The sequence below is a fragment of the Polypterus senegalus genome, chromosome 15, assembly GCF_016835505.1.
Source record: "Polypterus senegalus isolate Bchr_013 chromosome 15, ASM1683550v1, whole genome shotgun sequence".
Classification (NCBI taxonomy): domain Eukaryota; kingdom Metazoa; phylum Chordata; class Cladistia; order Polypteriformes; family Polypteridae; genus Polypterus; species Polypterus senegalus.
This window is the reverse complement of record NC_053168.1, coordinates 42700189-42722421: the sequence shown is the minus strand read 5'-3', so window position 1 is coordinate 42722421 and position 22233 is coordinate 42700189. Positions and strand designations below refer to the sequence as shown.

Sequence of the window (22233 nt, the reverse complement as noted above, 5' to 3'; positions counted from 1 at the left end):
TTATTATATTTATACTGGGAGCAGGACATCACTATATTGAGAAGGTCATTAAGATGCTTTCATGACCTTTTTGTGGTATTTGATATATTTATTAAAACTGCATGCCCATAGGTCAAAATGAATTCCTTAAATAAATGTTTGTATTTGGTACTAGTAGTATTTACTGAGTTGTGAATGTGTTATAATGTTGAAGCTGTTGAACGTGTGCACTACTTCAAGAACAATATTATTTTCATTAAACAATATTTTGAAATTGTGAAAATTTCATGTGACATTTTTAACTGTTGTTATTGTTGACAGCAGACCTCAATACTGTTCTTTTTGGAAATTTTATTGACTTTGGAATGTGTGAATCTCACGAGACTTTTGAACAAATTGACTCCCTCAAGAATCAAATTACCTTTACAGTATACACAATACAATATAGTACAATACAGTACAACTTATTTTGTATAGAGCTCTTCACTGAGTGCAGGTGCACAGCACTGTTAACAAATTCTCAGGTTAAATGGAAGCATAGATTATACTAATTAATAAATACAGAATTAGTACATATAATATTCATATTTATTAAAACACGCAGAAAGCAAAGTAAAAACTGATTGACATGACAGGAAACCAACAGTTTCTTTCTGTTAATCAATTGTTGAACAATGACCAGTTGACAATTGAGTAAATGAAAACCATAAAAGAAAAAGTCAAATATAAAGTCCGACACAGGCATCTCTCCTGGGCATTCTACAGTAGAGTTACTGCTGGGCTGTCTAGTATGATGAGAGAATCTTTCCATTGGATGTTTCCAACACTCCTTTATCTGAGATGACTTTTCCACAGGCAGGAGAGCAGCTTGGCAGTAGAGCAGTAGTACCAAGTGCAACATTAAGATACTGGGACGACAAACAGAATAGAGGAGGGTTGGTAATGGAATATGAATGTTGTATTACTCATATTTTTGTAAAAATGCTAGTTTCTTTTAGACCATGGACTCATGACTTACTGAGGTCAAACTCAATTGACGGTGTTCAGTATGAGATTTATCATTCAGTGATCACTCCTTTGATAACTGTGTATTGATTGGTGGTTATTTTCAGCAGTGCCTCTCAATTTTACATTGGGGCTGACTTTCTGATAAAGAAAACATGCACAACAGTATAATCTGTACAGAAATCTTCAAAGACAAACTGCTAGAACAATTGGAGTTGTGAATCTGGACAACTCCATTGCTTGTTTGGAGAAGTTTTACTGTACACTGACACATTTCAGGGACCTTCTGAAATATCATATCCATGGCAGGTCCACCTGGTAGTAGTTTGTATCTAGAACCTGACTACACACAGCTGAGATCTCACCAAAAATGTGATGCCACTGGCCTTCACTAGCCAAAATTGTGCCATATGTGTTTCAGCAGAGCACGTGGAGGACATTGTAGGGTAGTCATCTAAACTGATGTTGACACCATCCATAGACTTGCATCTCTTAAAGAGCAGTTGCACAATGCTCATTTGAAAGTCCTTTGGAAAAAGTTCAGCACTTGATCACTGCATCCATGACACAAAAAGTGGTTAACTATACTACTAAATATGAAAGTTGCATCTGCTATTAATGACCCAACATGTAGCCCAGTGTAATTCCAATCATTCCTTGGACTTTTTTTGGAATAATATATTTCTTCAAGTGATACTTATTATGTTTTCATGCAAATTGCCCAACTATACAGTAGTTTTTGTGACACAATTTGCTTCAAATACTAATGACCATGTGTCTCTTCTAGCATATAATTAATGCTAAAATTATATACTGCTCAAAAAAATTAAAGGAACACTTTATAATCAGAGTATAGCATCAAGTCACTGAAACTTCTGGGCTATTGATCTGGTTAGTTAAGTAACAGACAGGTTTGTGAATCAGTTTTAGCTGCTTTGGTGTTAATGAATTTAACAACAGGTACACTAGAGGGGCAACAATGAGACGATCCCCAAAAGAGGAATGGTTTAACAGGTGGAGGCCACTGACATTTTTCCCACCACATCTTTTCTGACTGTTTTTTCACTAGTTTTGCATTTGGCTACGGTCAGTGTCACTACTGGTAGCATTAGGCAATACCAGGACCCTGCAGAGGTTCCACAGGTAGTCCAACTTCTCCAGGATGGTACATCAATAAGTGCCATTGCCAGAAGGTTTGCTGTGTCTCCCAGCACAGTCTCAAGGGCATGGAGGAGATTTCAGGAGACAGGCAGTTACTCTAGGAGAGCTGGAGAGGGCCGTAGAAAGTCCTTAACCCATCAGCAGGAGCAGTATCTGCTCTTTTGGGCAAGGAGGAACAGGATGAGCACTCCCAGAGCCCTACAAAATGACCTCCAGCAGGCCACTGGTGTGAATGTCTCAGACCAACAATCAGAAATAGACTTCATGAGAGTGGCCTGAGGACCCAACGTACTCTAGTGGGCCCTGTGCTCACTGTCTGGCACCATGGAGCTCGAGTGGCATTTGCCATAGAATACCAGAATTGGCAGGTCCACCACTGATTCCCAGTGATTTTCACAGATGAGAGCAGGTTCACCCTGAGCACATATGACGGACGTCAAAATATCTGTAGAAGTCATGGAGAATGTTATGCTGCCTGAAACATAGTCCAGCATGACCGGTTTGGTGGTGGGTCATTGATGGTCTGGTGACCCATGTTCGTGGAGGGGCACACAGACCTCTACAGGCTAGACAATGGCACCTTGACTGCCATTAGGTATCGGGATGAAATCCTTGGGCCCATTGTCAGTTCCTATGCTGGTGCAGTGGGGTCTGGGTTCTTCCTTGTGCACGACAATGCCTGACCTCATGTGGCAAGACTATGTAGGCAGTTCCTGGAGGATGAAGGAATTGATACCATTGACTGGCTCTCACACTCACCTGACCTGACTCCAATAGAACACCTCTAGGACATTATGTTTCGGTCCATCCAATGCCACCTGGTTGCACCTCATGCTGTCCAGGAGCTCAATAATACCCTCATCCAGATCAGGGACGAGATCCCCCAGGACACCATCCATCGTCTCATGGGAGTATGCCCCGAGGTTGTCGGGCATATATACAAGCATGTGGGATACATACAAACTACTGAGTATGATTTTGAGTTGCTGCAATGAAATTTTGGCAAAATGGACTAGCCTGCCGAATCATTTTTTCACTTTGATTTTTGGGGTGTCTTTGAATTCAGCCCTCTGTAGGTTGACAATTTTCATTTCCATCAAACAATGTGGCATCCTTTCGTTCCTAGCACTTTACCCAGTCCATATCAGTAAGGATATCTAGCAGGATTTTTTTCCCTATTGAGATCTGATGTTTTTCAAAGTGTTCCTTTCATTTTTTTGAGCAGTTTATATAGTGGACAACACAGAAAATTATTCTTAACAGACAGATGCCTTAATAAAACAAGATAATCATGTGTTTATATAATTCTCCCATTTGTATATATTATTATAGGCTGAAGAATCATGTAAGTGTAATGGCTGGAAGAGTCAGAACCCACCTCCAACTCCACCAAGAGTTGATTTGCAACAGACAGTGGTTAGCCTAAATGAGCCCTGCCGCAGTTGTAGTCATGAACTGGGTAAGTAGGCAAGATATGAAAAAATGTATTAAATTTATTATTCATTTATTTATTAAAATTAATGTTAATATTGTAAAAATTGCTTAGTAATAATATTGTGATTCAAATGTATATTTAATGTATTTACTTTAAAAGTGCTGTGACTAGTAGGCACTTGAAACATACTGTATTTAAATATGTTCCTGCAAGTAGGCATATCTAATCTGTCACGTTTATGAGTATAAGTATTGCAGGGGTATTTTGTTAACATTTACTTTTAGGAAGTAGGGGTACAAATGCTAGTGTGCTATGTGGAAGGGATAATATTCAGATATTTCAATGTCATATTTACACTAGCTTTCAAATGTTTTGAATCACCTGGAAATGTTCTTGTTTTTGATAGAAATTGATACCTTTTTATCATGACACCATTAAATTGATTTTAAATATAGCCAATATATAGTTAATGTTACAAATGGTCATTACTGCTTGAAATGATTCATTTATAATTTAGTGTTCAGCTATGGCTGCACAGCCTCCTTTTCAGTAGCTATTACTCCAGTGTCCTAATAGTAAGCTCTTTTCACTCATCCTTAATTAATGATGTTTAAGTAGTAGTTGGTTATCAGAAAAATTTTCTAATTGTATTATCTCAGCTGAAGCCTAACTATTCTGTTCAATATCAAGTGAGTTGTTGTTTCTGGGATTATAAGGTTCTGGCATTTGTGAAGTTCAATTCCAAGTTCAAAAATAGCCAAATGTGAAACAGCTTTCTCAAGAAACATGTCAGCCTATTTTTCTTTTGCAAAATGTAGAGTATTCCAAGGGACACATTACCAGGAAACAAACATTTTATACAAAGTTATCTCCAACTTTTTTTGAGAGAAAAGGGTAAATTGGCTCCAACTAAGACAGAAAAAGAAGCAGAATGCCTAAATGCACAACAGGATAAGTACATCAGAATATGTAGTTTGAAAGACAAGATGCCTTCCAGTTCCTCATTTGGCTGTGTCCATAAATACATTTTACACACCAGTATCTTGTTCAACAATGGAAAGAGTAAGGTTAAAATGACCAAAAAAACAGTGACTTTGGACAGTGGATTTCTGGTTGATTCTAAACTTTTGCCCATTTTAAGCTTTTCTTTCTATTTAGCAGTTTCAGATAAGGCCAGTACAGTATACTCGAGTGTTTTTTTTTTTTGACTGTTGCAGATGATACTGGAATTTTGCATGTGTTATTTAAAGAACCAGCCAACTGAGGACATGTAAGGTGTCTGGCTAGAACATATATGCGTTGTGATTGCTATTTCAGGTACAGCTCCAAAACTAACAGCTAAAATATAAATTATTAATTTTAAATTATTGATTTAAAAGTGACTAGAACACTCACACAATTGATTCTTAACAAGATCATAATAAAAAACAAAAAATGAATGACCTAAACTAAAATGCTCAAAACATGTTGAGTTTTGCTAGAGTAATGAGTCTGTTTTAGCAAATTAATGAATACTGTTAAGACAGCTAAATAGTAATGAATAGAAAGGGAAAACAACCTAAGGATAAAATGCCTAAAGGTCAAAGGCTCATTAATAAAAGAATAAAGTAAGACATTTTTAATAAATATTACCCAATACACTTAATGAAAATTGAAACTCAGAAGGTGGCTGAATAATTAAAAAAACTCAAGAGAAAATATAAAAACCTATGTTTATTACATGAATATGCCAAAGAAGAAACCTAACAAAAGAAAGTCCTTGCTGTAAGAGGAGAGCTGTGGCAGAGATGAACTAAATCAGTCAAAAACTTAAAAAAAACAGAAGGTGCAGCAGTTTCTTTTATAAAGCTTCAGGTGACTGGCATAATCAACAGAACACTTTTTTTATGACTATGTTTTTATTGAAATTGCACAAGAAAACTTGCAGAATTCACAAAAATACAAATTAAGTGAATAAAGCTGAAATTGTTAACAATGGAAAGTAAAGCAAAATAATTCAAAGGATGCTCGAGGCCTTAACCACAATCAAAGACTGAAGAGAATGCTTGTTGGCCAGACAAAATAATGTGAAATTCCGAAAGTAAACAACAAATCATACACAAATGTTAAAAAATTCTTGAATTGCTTATTTAACCAGACAGATTACTGGGATGGTAGGATGCTTGATTGTGGATTTGAGTCTATAGTATATATATTAGGTTGTGTGGGTTTTTGAGGAGGTTTCTGCCCTGATATTTGATCAATACACCCTTAAGCAGTTATCAAAAAGTTGTCAGGATCAAAAGTAAAAATAGCGTAATCCCCATAAACACTAATACACATCTTATAAGATTTTGGAACCTTTTCTGTACAGCTCAAGTGAACATTTTGACTTTCTTTTGCAACCACTATTATGTAGTTGACTTGATGTTTTCATCACTGATATAATTAATCCCACAGAGGTAGTCATTCAGATTGGGTAAAAGGTGATAATCACATGGAGCCAGATGTGGCCTAGTATCAACTCAAATGCACGATTTAGCAGAGAAGCTTTGCAACCCATGCAGTGTGTGCTTTCCATCTTTCCCAGCTAAAATGCCAAAGCAAATCAGTATATTATTGTGTGAGTTTTGAGGCAATTAACAAAATATACATTCATCCCATATATACAGCAAAGCCTGCTTCTCAGACTGTGTTATTTTTTTGACATGACTTTCTTGTCCCTTTTCTGTTTTTATACTTCCCGTCTTTGAAGGTGACTCTCTCAGGGTGCCTCCTATGCCTTTCCTCCTCCTTGTGCATCTCACCTTTGCAGTTCCAATTTCGTGACAAATCACACCAATGCCAAACTGACCAGTGAAATTGCTCAGAGGAACTGGGCACACAGACATTAGTGTTTTATTATACAGTAGATATTGTGCATGTGAACTTGCCTGCATAACTCAAGTCAACACAACACACAACATCAAATTAGGCTTTCAATGTCTTTAAAGACCTGCTCTCCATCATACTATTAAGTAATTTTATTCCATGTGTTTGTAGTTCTTTGCATAAAGAAAAACTTTCTAACATTTGTGTGAAACAACCCTTAACAAGTTTCAAACTGTGTCCCTATGTTCTTGTTGCAGAAATTAACGTATGTTAAATTAACATCTGGGATCCACTGTACTAATTCCTTTCTTAATTTTAAAAACTTTGATCATGTCACCTTTTATCCTTCATTTACTTAACCTGAAAATGTCCATCTTCTTCAGTCTGTCCTCGTAGCTTGTACCAGTTAGTCATGGAATCAGCTTAGTCACTCTTCTCTGTAGTTTCTCTAGCACTTCTATGTCCTTTTGGTAATATGGAGACCAAAACTGTAGTCTGCAGGTGAAGCCTTATTAGTGCATTATATATATATATATATATATATATATATATATATATATATATATATATATATATATATTACTTCGCTAGTGTGTTGTATAACTTAAGCATCACCTCCCTTGACTTGTAGTCCACACAGCATAAACTAACATTCTATTAGCCTTTTTAATTGCTTCTGTATACTATCTTGATAGTATCTTGATAGTACTGAGGAGTTCACTATGACTCCTAGATCTTTCTCATAAGGTTTACTTTCAAGTATATTCAACATTTCTACTTCCTGCAGTATGTGTATTATTTTACATTCATTTACATTAAATTTAATCTGCTAGAAACCTGCCCAAGCCTGTATACTGTCCATTTCCCGCTGCAACAATTTACTTGATTCTAAATTATATGCCCTTACACCTAGTTTGGTTTCACCTGCCAGCTTAACCAGGTTATTGCTTATATTCTTGTCCAGGTAATTTATATACATTACAAAAGGGCTGCCATCATAGCACTGATTCCTGAGGGACACCACCTAATACCTGTGTTTGAGCCAACTTTGTTTCATCTGTTTGAACCATACATATACAAAGGACTTGTCGGATTTCTACCAGTCTGAATTCCTCTCTTACCACAATGGAATTGATCCTACACCTCAACTCGTAACTGAGGCATGTGAAGGGTACTGATTCAGGAGCATGTTGAATAGGCAAAAATAAATTTCCTAAGAAATATTAGAAATTCAAAGAGAGCACAAAACTTCACGTATTGGTTTTTGCCATCCACCTGACTTAGTTCTGAAACAAGAAGAAAACAATCCAAACAATAATTGCTAGCAACTTATAATTCACATATTAGTAGTCTTTGGACAGTTGCAAAACCAATTCCTTACTGTCTTCCTTTCAGGTTCAGGCTATGAACTGTTTGTTCAACCCAATTATGTGGCCATCCATGTATTGAATTTAGAAACAAAAAATAAATACATTGCTTCTGTAAATATTACTGCAACCTCAAAGAGCACAACAGTTCCTGATAATCATTGACTGAGTGTAAATAAAAACAGAAAAAAACATCAATGGGTTTGTGATTTAAATCAGGATTCTGCTACAGCCATAGAAGGTAGTCTATGAATTGTTTAGACACTTAGGCTCATTCAGTCACAGCAAATATATCAAATAGAGGTAAGCATTGAAACATAATGTGACAATGGCATGGATTACAGTAAAGATGGGTGTTAACCTATGAAAAGTAGGCTCTGAATATACGTATGTATTTCAGTCTCTGTCATTTGTACCATCTATCTTTGAAGAGGTGTCTGTACAGAAAACACGTCAAATGGCATTCTTTAAAGACCTAATTTCCAGCAGACCTCGCATAACAGAACTGCTCTCAGAAAACACATATTTGGCTGAAAGAAACTTACCAAAGATTTACTGAACTGGGTGTAGTGATCAATTTAGCTGGGGATAACAGGCAAATGTAAAGGTTATGTAATATGATTTTAATGAAGTTGATTGGTCACTGGATTTCTGGTAAATCTAATCAACTTGGAGAAGATAAATGCAAAGAATACTGAAGTCAATAAAAGGTCAGTACTATGTGCAAATTTGCCTAAACATTAAAAGCACTATAAAAACTAGAAGGCTGCAAGCAACTTGAACTGAACCTCTGAAGAAATCTGAATATCCTACCCGCAGATTTCCTGAACCCACTTGATACAGTTCCGAGTTGTGAGTGCAACACAGGAGTCAACCCTGAAATAATGCCATACATGAAAAATTTGAGACATACACTTAATTTCTATGCAACCAATAATGCATATAAAGATAGTTTATAACACAGTTTTGGTTGTTATCTTTGTTATGTTTGGTTGCATCCCTTGCTACCTTACTAGAAAATCTAACTTCCAAAGTAAGTTATCATAAGACAGAAAGACAGCTTAGTGAGTAAACACATATAATCAGTTATTGCAGCATTACTTTGCATATGCATTTTCAGTAATTCAGTAATATTTTAAACTGTTTTAGACAAATATAAACATGTTTAATTGAGCATTATACAAATAAATCACATAACATTTTTATATATACTGTGGGCTGCCAGATATGGTTCGAGTTTAGCCTGTATTTTACCAAATCACTAGTTTCTTAGTATCCTGTTATTTAAAGAAAAGATTACATTTCATTTTAGTGGAAGAGGTTAAATATTGAATTTCATAAACCATTATAAAAATATATTAACTTTTAATCAGAATTGTAAAGATAAATAAGGAGCATTTAATGTAACTAATATCCACTGATGAAAGGACTCTCATTATAATAACAAAGCCCTCTTTGCATTCTTTATCTTTCATAAATATGAAGCACACAACTGATTTTCTGTATTGTACATAGATGTAAAGGTACATGTTTTGTATAAAAGCCTATTTTGATATGTTTTCAGCATTTGTAAATCCATTCATTAATAAGGAGTTTCAACCAGAAACACATTGTTAATGGAAAAATATTAACAATGCAAATACACTTTTTTTTAGCATATTCAGATTCCCTCTTTGGATTTTTTGCCTAAGACATGATGCAAATAGACTAGGTGTATTTAAGAACAACTGGAGTGAAACGCATTATAACACAACATATTTTGCAGTTCGCTCTGCTTCTTAGTGAATTATTTAAAATGAATTTTGATCAGTCATATTCTGTATTAATTACAGAAATATTCAAATACAGTTACTGTGGAGCACACTAATTGTATATTATTTTATTTTTCTGTAAAAATACATAATCAGGTCTGTGTAGTCATTTGTAATTCACACCTAAGTAATAATATTAATTACAGTGTTCACTTATAAGAAATGTTGTTATTGGGAAACAGATGTTTACTAGTCAGTGAACTTCTTAATCTGCCCACCAGTTCTTTAAAGTTCCTGAGCTTTAAATTGCTTAATGAATCGATTTATTTCATCATCGCTTAGTAAATCAGTCTATTACTGTATTTGTTGCTTTCAAGCATTGCATTCCACCTTTTACACATATGCGGGGCGGAGTGGTGGCTCTGAGGTTCAAATCCCCATCACTGCCAAAAGAGATCTTACTCTGCTGGGCCCATGAGCAAGGCCCTTAAACTTCAATTACAATGGGTGACCCTGTGCTCTGATCCCAAGGGGTACGAGAAAACTAACAAATTCCTAATACGAGAAATTGTATAAGGTGAAATAAAGAACAAAAAAAAAAAAACTTGCATGCTGAAGCTAAAATGACACAAAAAAGAACATATTACTCTGTCCCTGTTTGATCTGTTTTTCTTTAAAGTAGCAGCACAGACACTACATATTTAGATTTAGATTTTTTTGCTGACCGTATATACTGACTGGAAATGTAGGAGGCACACCCAAGTTATTTTAATATCCAGAATAAAAATGGCAAAGGTTAACATAGTTATGTTTAGTCAGGAAAACAAATTAGTCTTAAATATTTGCATCTGTAGTTTGCATATTTTAATGTCCTGCCCCCTAGCTCCAAGTTCAAAAGCATAGGTCCAACTTCTTTGACAGGCTTTTTTTTGTTATTGATTTTGATTAAAATCAAATAACATTCCATGCAATCAAATCAAATCTAACAATCACCAACACCCAGAAGAAAAAGAAGAGAGTCAACCAACAAAGCAAATCTTTAAAAGCAGCAAGGAAGGAAAAGTATAATTTCCCCTGATGTAGAGGCTTATTCTGAAATGTTATTAATTAGGTCCTGCCAGGATTTGAAAAAGTTATGAACAGATCCTTTGAATGAGAATTTCAGTTTTTTACCAATTTCAAATAGTATAGGACATCAGTTACCCACTGACTTAAAAGTGGTGGGGTGGGATTCTTCCAGTTGAGCAAGACAGGTCTATGTGCTAGTAGTGAAGTAAAGGCAATTACAGTTTGTTTGCCCTTCTCCACTTTAAATCTATCTGGTAGTACACCAAACACAGTTGTTAATGGGAATAGGAGTGCTTGTGACATCAAAGCTCTTTGATTTGCATTCAAAGGTTTTTGTCCAAAATAATCTTAATTTGGTACACACCCAAAATTTGTGGCCCATTGAACTGGAGATAGATTGCAGTGTTCACAGGTTGAATCTTGCCATGAAACATTTTGGATAGTTGTAAACAAGATAAATGTGCTTGATAGAAGATTTTAAGTTGAATGATTGAGTGTTTTGCGCATGTGGAACTAGAATGTATTCTGTACATGGCTGCCTTCCACTTTTTTTTAATGAAATATTTACTGAAAGATCATTTCCCCATTTTGCCCTGTCACCTGTCAGGGATGCCAGGGGCGATAACCCGGCCGGGATGCCTTGAGGGACCAGAAGAGGGCGTGCGCCCACCTTGGATCACGTGTGGGCCGCCACCCTGGTTGCTTTGGGGGCCACGGGTTGAGGGCATGGAAGCCCAACCCTGTAGGGGCCCGTGGTCACCGCCAGGGGGTGCCCTAATGCCTTGGGAACCCTGGACCTCAGCACTTCCGCCACACCAGGAAGTGCTGGGGGGAAGAGAAGCAGGGTCACCCGGAGTGCTTCCGGGAGTACAGCTGGCACTTCCGCCACACAGGAGCATGTCGGCGGGTGATTGCTGGGGAGCACCTGGAGCATATCCGGGTGAAGATAAAAGGGGCCGCCTCCCTTCATTCGAGGCTGGAGTCGGGTGAGGAGAGGACGAAGCAGGAGAAGCGAGTGTGGAGGCGGCCTGAAGAAAGGCATTGTGTGTGGCCAGGACTTTGGGGTGTTGTGTGAGCACTTATTAACTTGTATATATATTTGTAAATAAACGTGTGGTGGGTGAAAAACAACATGTCTGCCTGTCTGTGCCCAGGTTCCGTTCACACATCTTTGAAAGGAAGTGACTTTAAATTGTTTTTATAAATTGTAGAGATGCAGAGTCTTCAAGACTGATCAAAATTTATCTGTAATAGAAACAGGTGGAAGTTGAGGAAAATTGGGGAGGTTCTGTTTAGCAAAGAGTTAATTCACCCTGCAGTAGTTTTTTTGTTTTTTTGGCAGCACATAAAATACTGTATTTTCGACTAAGTAATGTCTCCAACATACTTTTCAGATAGTTAAGAATATTTTTTCACCATATGCATATGGTAGGCAGTTTAAAGTGAAAAGTGAAATCTTAACGAAAATGGCCTAGTCATTGTATTATTTAGTTTCAACATGAAAGTATCAAACCTATTTTGTCTTATTTTCACAACTGCATTATAGTATGTCACCCATTCTTGGAATGTTACTATAATGTTTCCTGCCATCTCACAACTAACCACAATATGTGACACAGACTTAGTGTGTAGTACACCTACTGTATTGGCACTTTCTTTCATAAACAATTCTTTAAATATCTCATGCTATATTTAGGCAATGTTCTGCAGAAAACCGTCAGGGCAGATGAAACTGATATTCATGTGAGAGGCAGAAAACCAGCCTAGGACAGGCACAATCACTTAAGAACACAAAATGATTCATATTGAACCTCTTTATAGAATGTGTACATTTCACAGAGGCAGAAGCGAGGCCAGCATTTCAACTTGGATGACTAGAACTAAGTGGAACTAAGACACAGCAATGTTATAAACTTCTATAGAATTAATTACCCAGGTAAACTGTAAGAATAAACTGAAATGATCAGTTCTCTGAGTTCCTTTTTTTCCTGTTCATATATAAGAAATACTTATATGGGTATTATATGTTATTATTACAGATCCAGTATATTTAGTTTTTTGTATCTTTTATAATTAGAAAACCACTGTTTTTCTGTTAAATTTTATTTGTAAAAGTATTTGTTTGTTGCTGGTTTATACAACATATTGACACAATGGCTGCAGGTTTTCGATTTAGCCACCTTCCTTAATCTTGCGCTAATGGAACATACAGTGGAACCTTGGGTCACGAACGTCTCGGACCACGTACAAAACGGGTTTCGACCAAAAAGTTTGCCAAACTTTTGCATCTGTTCACGACCACACACTCGGGTGACGAACAAGCCAGTTTTCCTTCCGGTTCGTTCGCGCCGGTGATTTACACACGTGTTCAGTCTCTCCCTGTACAGTACATTGTTCTCGGTCAGACGTGCATTGCGCAGAGGGACTTTATGGTATAGCGGGTCCACAGCTCCCGTCAAGAGGCCAGTTTTAAATAAATAATCGCCGCGCTACAGCTGCCACGTCCTCTTCATAAATAGAAGCGCGAGGCGGCTAAAGGGAGGAAAAAGAAAAGATTGCGGAGTGAGGAAGTAAGCAGGAAGCAGTGTGGAAAGAACTGGTGTGAACAAGGCAGGCAGGCAGCTGGACAGTGAGCCCAAGCAGGGGTGTTTGACTGACACTCGGTGGGGCAGAAGGAAGCGGTCACTCCAGCTGAGCGATCAAGGAGCTGGAGTGAGGACGGCTAGCCGCGTAAGGCCGAGAAGGCAGCGGGGGTCACCAGGTAAAGAATGCACCGGGCTTGTTTTGAAAGAGACTGCTTCCAGCACTTTTAACCTCATTGTAGTTAATGAAGACTTTTTTCTATTGGATTTTAACCTCCACTTCACTTCTGTTTTTATGGGATTATTTACTTATTGAAGGATTCTGAAAGCACTGCACATTATTTAATTTGGACTTTGTTTTTGATTGTTGTTTTGTTGATTTTAATAAAAGCACTTGGCACTTTTTGCACCATCCCCTTGCTCAATTGTACAGTAGTGCCTCACTGTCGTGCTCATCGGTAACGTTACTGACAGTGATGGGTTTAAGGACTTCCGGAAGCGAGATGTGAGCATGCAGCGAACCCACAACGTCACAGACTTTACCTCAAAATTGTAATCTCCTCTCCTCCCAGTTCCTCCTCACTTCCTTCATGCGAGAACTTGACTCATGCAAGGTTAGTTTATGGTTAGTTTTTGTATTACAGATTTTTCAAATGTTCATTTTTCGGTTCGTAGGGTGAATTGTTGCAATGTTACTTTTCTTGGTTGTTTATTAAATTACAGATTTTTCAAATGTTCATTTTTTTCCCTATGCTTAAAACTTATTAAAAAAAGTGTTTACAGCGAGCGGTTCATAAGGCTATAGCTTGAATTCTTGCAATGTTACTTTTCTCTGTTGTTCAAGGTTTTCTCAGTGTTATTCAACATTTTTACATTTAGTGTACTATTACACTGTGCATTCTATGGTATAATTAACTATTTTTGTGCTTAAAAATCTTAAAAAAAGATATATACATACAGTTTGTACAGTCTGGACCAGATTAATTGTATTTACATACAGTCCTATGGGGGAAATTACTTCGGGTTACGACCAGAGTTTTTGAACTGTACTTCTTTTGCCTTATTTTTAAATTAGTTTTAATTCAGTTTTAATTCAGACTCAGAACCCTTAATTGTTCCTTTTTTATTTAACCAGCAGCCACTGGTGTATCTTATTGTTTTTTGGCATAATTGTAAAGTGTGCATAATTATTGTATATATTTACTCCAGAAAAAAATTAACAACTCATTCTCTAATAAGTGTCATGTTTTTAGAGAGTATTAGTTGATTACAAATGTTGCAGTATAAGCCAAGAGCTGTTGAGACTTTGTTTCCAAAAAAACAGACTAGATAATTCTATGCTATTATGTAGATGCACTTAGATTAATATTGCTGTAATAGATAGACACTTTCTTGCTAATAAAGTAATTTTATTTTCAGATACCTTTCATCGAATATTCTGTGTATTTAATTATTTAATTGATGTATTTATTTTTACAGCTGAGCATGTTTCTCACTTAGAAAATGTGTCAGAAGAGGAGATGAACAGACTTTTGGGCATAGTTTTGGATGTGGAACACTTGTTTACTTGCATACATAAAGAAGAAGATGCTGACACTAAACAAGTTTATTTCTGTCTTTTCAAAGTATGTAGCTGAGTGCCTAAATTAAAGCTATAAATTAGCATTACATTTTCATTCAAATATCATACATGCTTTTATTATTTTCTATTTCCTTTTATTAGCTTTTGAGAAAATGCATCTTGCAGATGGGCAAACCTGTAGTAGAAGGTGCTTCAGAGAGCCCACCTTTTGAAAAACCCAGCATTGAGCAAGTAAGCACAATAGATATTTTATGCTGCTGAAAACCATTGCTTCTGTAATAATGGTTGATATATTTTTTCAAGGTGACCACCTGGTATAACATACAGGAATACAGTTATTTTATATTAAAAATGGACAGTGTCTTCCAAAGCTGTGTTACTTTACAAATATGTACCTGTTTTGCTTTACAAATATGATTATGACCACGCTGGAACACTATAAATTAATTTGGTATATGAACCCAAAAGGACATTTAACATGAAACATTGATTTCTTGAATTAAAGCAATTAGAAATGACAGTGTTTCAGCAATTCAATTTATGAATAGCTTTAACTTTGAAAATGTAATGGAAACAAGATAATACTTGCTTGAACAAAACATTTAAATTTACTTATTTAGCTGACAACTTTATCCAAGGTGACTTACAGCATTTATGATACAATTGAGGACATTTCTTTTGGTTTCCCAATTGGAGCACAGGCAGGTCAAATGGCCTGCTCATAGTCACACATGATTTGAACCCATGACCGCAGTCCAAAGCCTGAACCACTACACCACACTGCCTGCAATCTTACTAGAATAGGTTCTACAAACCAGCATTTACATTATTCATAAATGATTATATGTTTTTCCTACTGATGGTATGTTTTCTGGTACAATTGTTGTATGAGTTGCTATGTTAAACAAAATATGGTAGAAACAGGCGGTCATTTATTTTAGTTTTTTTTTTGTTAAACGTGTAATATTTGTGTAGCTTCTTAGTACCTATTCTGTATATCAAACCTATAGTAAGCTTTAAATACTCTATTTAGAAAACAGTGATTTTGTGTATGAAAAAAAAACTCAGTACATAGTGTATCTAAATATTGAACAACAGTAGCCTTTAAATGATTGTATTATATATAGTCTGCCAAAGAAACTACCATAATTATAAAACAAATTAAAAAATAAAATTGGTGTTTATGCATTTTCTGTTGATCAGAACTATGACTATGGATTTTTGCTAACCAGTGTACACATTCCAAAAAGCTTGGCTGATGCAACAAGAGGAAGAATATTTACAAGTATAATCAACTATGTAAATGTTTTTTTTACATAATAATTCTTACTGAGTACAGTTAAACTTATTAGATTGGTATTTTTAAAATTTCAATTAATTTATTAATGTTTAAATTTTAGGGAGTAAACAATTTTGTTCAATATAAATTCAACCATCTTCCCTCCAAAGAAAGACAGACTATTGTAGAACTTGCCAAGATGTTTTTAAATCAAATCAATTACTGGCAGCTTGAGACTCCATCTCAAAGAAGACTCCGATCACCCAATGATGACGCTGATGGATATAAAGTGAATTATACCAGGTAGAACTAAATAATAATTATGATGATATTGTTTCAAGTAAATGCACAAGACAACCAGAATAAGCTAATTTTGTGCATACATAATGGCAATTGCAATTACAAGCTGCTTTGTACTGTAATCTTGTTGGTTTGCAAAGTAACTTTAGATAATGCCAACTGTGAAAGGATCTGTGTAAAATAAAAACAGATTGATTATATTAATTAATAAGAAATTGAGAAAAAGATATATGGAACACATTAATTAATATATTGTCAGCTTATAATGGAAAATATTTTCTTTTGCACCTGGAAAGAAGTATGATAGCTTAAGTGCATAGCTATTAGTAATAAAAATGTTATGCATAGTGTGATGTTGCTATCAGTAGTATTTCAAAAAAAGTAAATACAAGTGAACTGCATCTGTGTTTTATTAAGTGTGTTATGTTTTACAGGTGGTTGTGTTATTGTAATGTTCCCCAGTTCTGCGACAGTCTTCCTCGATATGAAGCAACGCAGGTGTTTGGGAGAGCACTTCTTAAATCTATCTTTACTGTTATGCGAAGGCAGCTACTGGAACAGGCCAGACAAGAAAAAGACAAGCTTCCCCCAGAGAAACGAACATTAATCCTCACACATTTTCCAAAGTAAGAACTGTGTGAATTTTTAAGCCTTCTACTCCATACATTTCATAGGAATTCTATAAATATACAACATCTACTCAGGAATTTTTTTGCATCAGTCAAAATGAGAAGTAGCACTTCTAAATATTTAGTGATGATTTTATCTTTAAAAAAAAAAAAAAAACACTGTCTCACTCTGTGGAAGTTAGTCTTAAGCGGCATTACCAGGTGGAGAAGTTGAAATACTGTACGTTGGTGACTGTTCACATGTTATGCAAGAGGTGATTGTGAGATTGACTGGTGAAGCATTGCTATTTCAGTGATTTTCTGAAAAATAAAAGTTTAGGAATATGATAATAAAATGGGAGCTTAGTGTTCGGATAAGACTTTTGACTAAAGTTAACTATTTCTAGTTAGTGACCAATGAAATGACATAATGATCAAAAATATCTTGTTATCAAACTAGTATCAGTTGGTTATAGGTGTAAACATTCTTTTACCACTGTTTGATTTTGCAGTAATGTCTGTTATCGATTATGTTTATTATCAGCAATGTTTGATATAGCTTTCTTATTAACAATTATGTGCTACTGCAAAGTCATTTTATGGGTTAGTGTTTTTGTCTAATGGGTGCCTGTTTTATTTTTTGGAATATCATATTACAGTTCAGTGCAAAGTGTCTTTTAAGTAATTGTTGATATACAATAATTACAATATATTTAGAAATGACTGTATCACAGTTGTAATAGATACTATATGTGGGATATCTGGGTGCATAAAGGTAGCGGTCTTATTAACATACAGAGTGTCATTGTTTTGGATGAATATATTTGTATACCTTGTTGTTGAGAACAAGATTTGACTTTTTGTATGTTGCTGGACTTCGTGAATACATTCAGTTTGCTTCTACACTACCCAGAGCAATTCAATATCTAATTTTGTTCAAAGAATAATCCCTGTGCCCATTATGGGATAATCCCCAAAACATGTTTAAACTCCTTTTTTACTATACAAAGGATAGAGCTGTGTGAACAACGCCTAACTGCCTAACTGTGATGGAACATACTGTAGCTAGCTAAGATGTTACCTGACTAAAAATGGCAATCAAAGCATGATAGAATATGAGAAAAAGCTGATAAGTGATGCATCTTATCTCTGCAACTCAAAATCTTTTCCTTCTTCTCTTTTTGTCTTCTGATGCATACTGATATTTCATTGTACTAAATGTTACATTTTCCATGTTTAAGAATAATGTGGATTGGTACAATGTTCCCTGAAATTTCACCAATACTGGTCACTGATGAAACAGAGAAATTGTGAATTTATTAAGCCAAGTCTAACAGTTAAATTTACTGAATTTTTCTTAATAGCTAATATCAGTGGTTTCCAATATCAGTTTTAGAGGTCCTCCATGGCTGCACATTTTTATTCAAACCCATTTCACAGTCAGTGCATCATTTTTACTTTTATTTGCTTTCATTGCTGAGTGAGTTGGCCTTATCCTTATTCACTTGTTATAATAAAACCTGAAATATTTGTGTTTTTGTCAAACCATAAGCTTATATTGCTGTTTTATGTTTAGTTCGCCCTTTTCTATAGTGTTTGCTCCATTAATTGTATCCAGATACTCACAACACTGCAATGTTCTTCACTGCTATGTACACTTTGCTCATTTGTATAAAACATTTTTCAATGAGAGGACAAGTGCAATGGTAATCCACTTTAGAACAAGTGGCACATCTTACCAATCCTACAAGAAAAACGTATAGAGCTAAGGAATAGAACTGCCAAGGCGGTCTTGTGTGATATTATGCCTTTGCCACCTGCTGGTCAGAAAAGACTGGGAAGATTAGAAGGTTTAACACATGTCAGGGTGGTGTGAAGGACAGAGGGACATCAGGGTAGTTTGGATGGTTTAAACTAGGTAATGGTGGTGAGTCTAGTTATAAAAGTTTATATAAGATATCAGACAATATAACTTATCATTGTTGATTATCAACAAATAACTTAATATATGAGTCAACATGGAAATTGAAAAATCAAAATGAGTACTAGGATAAAAAGTGTGTATTTTATTGCTTTTTAATAATAAAAAATAAAGCAAGAACATGGGAGATACATATAGCAACACATAATTATGATGATATGACAGTAACAGAAATCTGTCGGATACTTGAATCACGATTGTGTAAAGTATAATTGGATGTATGTTTTTTGGAACAGACAGGAAAAATTGAAAAAATGAGGAAGAGGCCATTTATGTGAGTGTGGGTTTAAACATGAACTTGCTTTAGTTGGTAGATAAACTGCATCTTATAGATTTGATAGGTTTATAGGATGATTATCACCAAATGTACAGAGCAAAAAAATGCAACCTGTCACCACTATTTGGGACCCTGCAGGGATATAGGCATGATGTCTAGGAGTGCAGTAGATAACTATATAACATTATTTATAAGCATGTTTAGATGGTGATATCCTAGAATGAGAAGAGCACACTAACAGAATTTAATTGATGTAATTAGTGATTTTTTCTCTTTTTTTTTCAAAATTTAAGTCTGAGGCCCTGTCCATACTACTACATTTTCATTTAAAACACAGATGTTAGTCTCTATTTTGCTCTTTTATCTACACTACCCCAAAGTTTTTAACCCTTGAAAATGGGGACTGTTGAAAATGCTCACCAGTGCCATACTCTTCTGAAAATACAGCCACAGCATTGTAATGTGGGTAGACAAAAATACATATTTTCAAAAACACAGACTCTTTATCACTCTCTGATTTGTTTATGCTTAGTATGTAGTCCTTCCCATATTGGATTCTGCTCATTACAACATTTCATTACATGCTTGGTGACCCTTCACAGAAGAAAAACATATTTCAACATATGTGACACAGAATAGTTGCTTTCCATGGTTCTTGTTGTGTTACTTCCCTATATGAATCTAAATTTTGTTTTGTATAGTTTAAATACTGCATACATGCACAAAAGGCAAATAATTTACCAGTTGCTACAGTTTTGTAATAAATCCCACGGCTAGTGGCCTTACTGCCCCTTCAAGAATTTGTCAACCTATCCACAGATGCCCAGTGTGTAGAAAATACAGTACATACCCTAAAATGCTGCAGTTAATCCTGAGAGTTTCTATCGGTATTTCAGCAGCAAGAAAACAACCAGAGAAGACATGCAGTATGTATATTAGGAACAATTTAACATTTTCAAACCTGCATAATTCAGTTCAAGATTGTGGGGACCCAGGCTTATCCCAGGAGCACAGGGACAAGACAGTACCCAGCATTGGAGATACTGCCAGTACATTGCAAATTCAACTCATGCACACTCGCATTGGGCCAACTTATAGTCTCCAGTGCACTTAACATGTCTTTAGGGATTTTAGAGGAAAACTTACTCATAAATACAGATAATGTGAAAAATACGCACACTAGACAGACTTGGTGTTTGACCTCTAGGATGCTGTATCTGTAAGGTAACAGTGAAAATCACTATGCCATCATGTAATTTGTATTACAGTTAATCAGAGGAAGTTAAGTAAATGGAAGAGGAAATATCAGATTTTTTTTATTTTTTATTATCATTAATATCCTATTTGGCTGATGCCTTTATTCAAGGTGACTTACCGCATTTTGAATACAATTCGTTACATTTCCTTTATTTTTCCAGTTGAAACTCAGGGATTGAGTTGACTTGCTTATGGTCACACAGTGTCAGTAGTGACATTTGGAACCACAATCTCACTGTTTGACGTCCAACTACTGTTCCACACTGCCTTTTCAAAAGTATTTACCTGTGAAGAAGCTAGAGATGTCCCAGTCACTGTAGGGAATACTGAATGATTTTGAAAATACTTGCAAAAAATTGCATCAGTTAAAACTTTTGAAGTTATACACCTTCAGAACCAGATCACATTTCACTTAAAAAGAGATCATGTTTTACAAATTTGTTAAAATTTTATGAGGACCCAACAAAAGCACTGTTCCGGTGCATTTGAGGGGTGTTTATGGTTGTATTTATCTTGATTTTCAAGAAGCTTTTGATAAAGTACAGCACGTTGGGTTAATGAGAGTAGAGTAAAAAACTTCTCAAATATTCAAGACAGGAAGTGAAGATGAAAGAACAATTGGTTTAAAAACATGAAGCAATGAATTGATGCAAGAGTGACCTTTTCAGAACTAGGTGATCTTAAAAATGGTGTTGCCCTAGAGGTAGACGTTAATGTTACTGCTGTTTTTAATTTGTATACTGTCGGTGATCTAGATAAAACTGTAGCTAACAAGCTGGTTAAGTCTGCAGATGGCTAAACCTGGAACATACTGTAGAATCAGCAAAATAATTTCAAATGAACCTGGACATAATTGAGAGCTCAGTAGGTATGTGACAGATGAAGTTTAATGTACTGTAAATTAATTTAAGGTTTTACATATATAAAGTTAAAATAGAAGATATAATTACACAATCGAGGATGTGCCAATTTGGGGTTCTTTAATGTCAATTCTGCACGGAGAACAGATGTCATTTTAAGCTAGTTTGAATTTTATAAGGGTAATATTTATTACAAACAAAATAATTACAGGGGGAAGAAAAAATGCAAAGAACAAAATAATACAAAAACAAGGTACAAAATATGTAATAATAACACTATGCCCCGCTGGGCCTTCTTATATTATTTTTAGAGAATATAATAATACCTTAATTTCTACTTCCCTCTGTACCACTTTCCAAAAATACTGTCCTCCTCATCCTCCACACCATGCAATTCCTAGCCTCCAGTCCCTTCTGTAAGCTCATCTGACTGAGGAGTTGGAGACATTTTTAAATATCTCATTCAGATATTTCTTAAAGTGTTCATGGTTTCTGCTTCAACTACATGTCTTTGTTTGTTCCAGATTTTCACAACTCTTTGCATAAAGAAGTGCTTCCTTGCTTCCATCTTGCATGCATTTCCTCTTAATTTCCAATTGTTCAACTAGAACACTTGGACACAATTTAAAGTGTTTAAGGTAAATTTTGCCTGAATGTCTAAAAGTGTTTTCTCTGCAGAAAATATTCTATGTATGAAATAGGTTTCTAAGCAGTGTTGTAGATAGTAGTCCTCTTTAATACTATGAATAGAGATTGACAAGCTATGATGAGCAGAATTGCCTGTTCTTATCATAAAATTTCTTATGTTCTTATGATTTTATATACAATTAGCCATCCAACTTGTATCCTAAAAAGATTACAATAAATGAGTTGGCATATTTAAGTATATGG

The 22233-nt window shown here is 35.4% G+C and overlaps 1 protein-coding gene across 3 annotated transcripts in view; it reads left to right on the top strand.

Moving 5' to 3' along the window:
- Positions 1-22233, top strand: part of kat2b (K(lysine) acetyltransferase 2B) — a 66915-nt gene that overhangs the window by 5601 nt on the left and 39081 nt on the right. For all 3 annotated transcript variants that reach the window (XM_039736383.1, XM_039736382.1, XM_039736384.1), the window contains exons 2-6: positions 3478-3604; positions 14678-14823; positions 14922-15011; positions 16181-16362; positions 16794-16985. In XM_039736383.1, coding sequence (XP_039592317.1) covers positions 3478-3604; positions 14678-14823; positions 14922-15011; positions 16181-16362; positions 16794-16985 — 737 coding nt within the window. The remainder of the gene's footprint in view (positions 1-3477; positions 3605-14677; positions 14824-14921; positions 15012-16180; positions 16363-16793; positions 16986-22233) is intronic.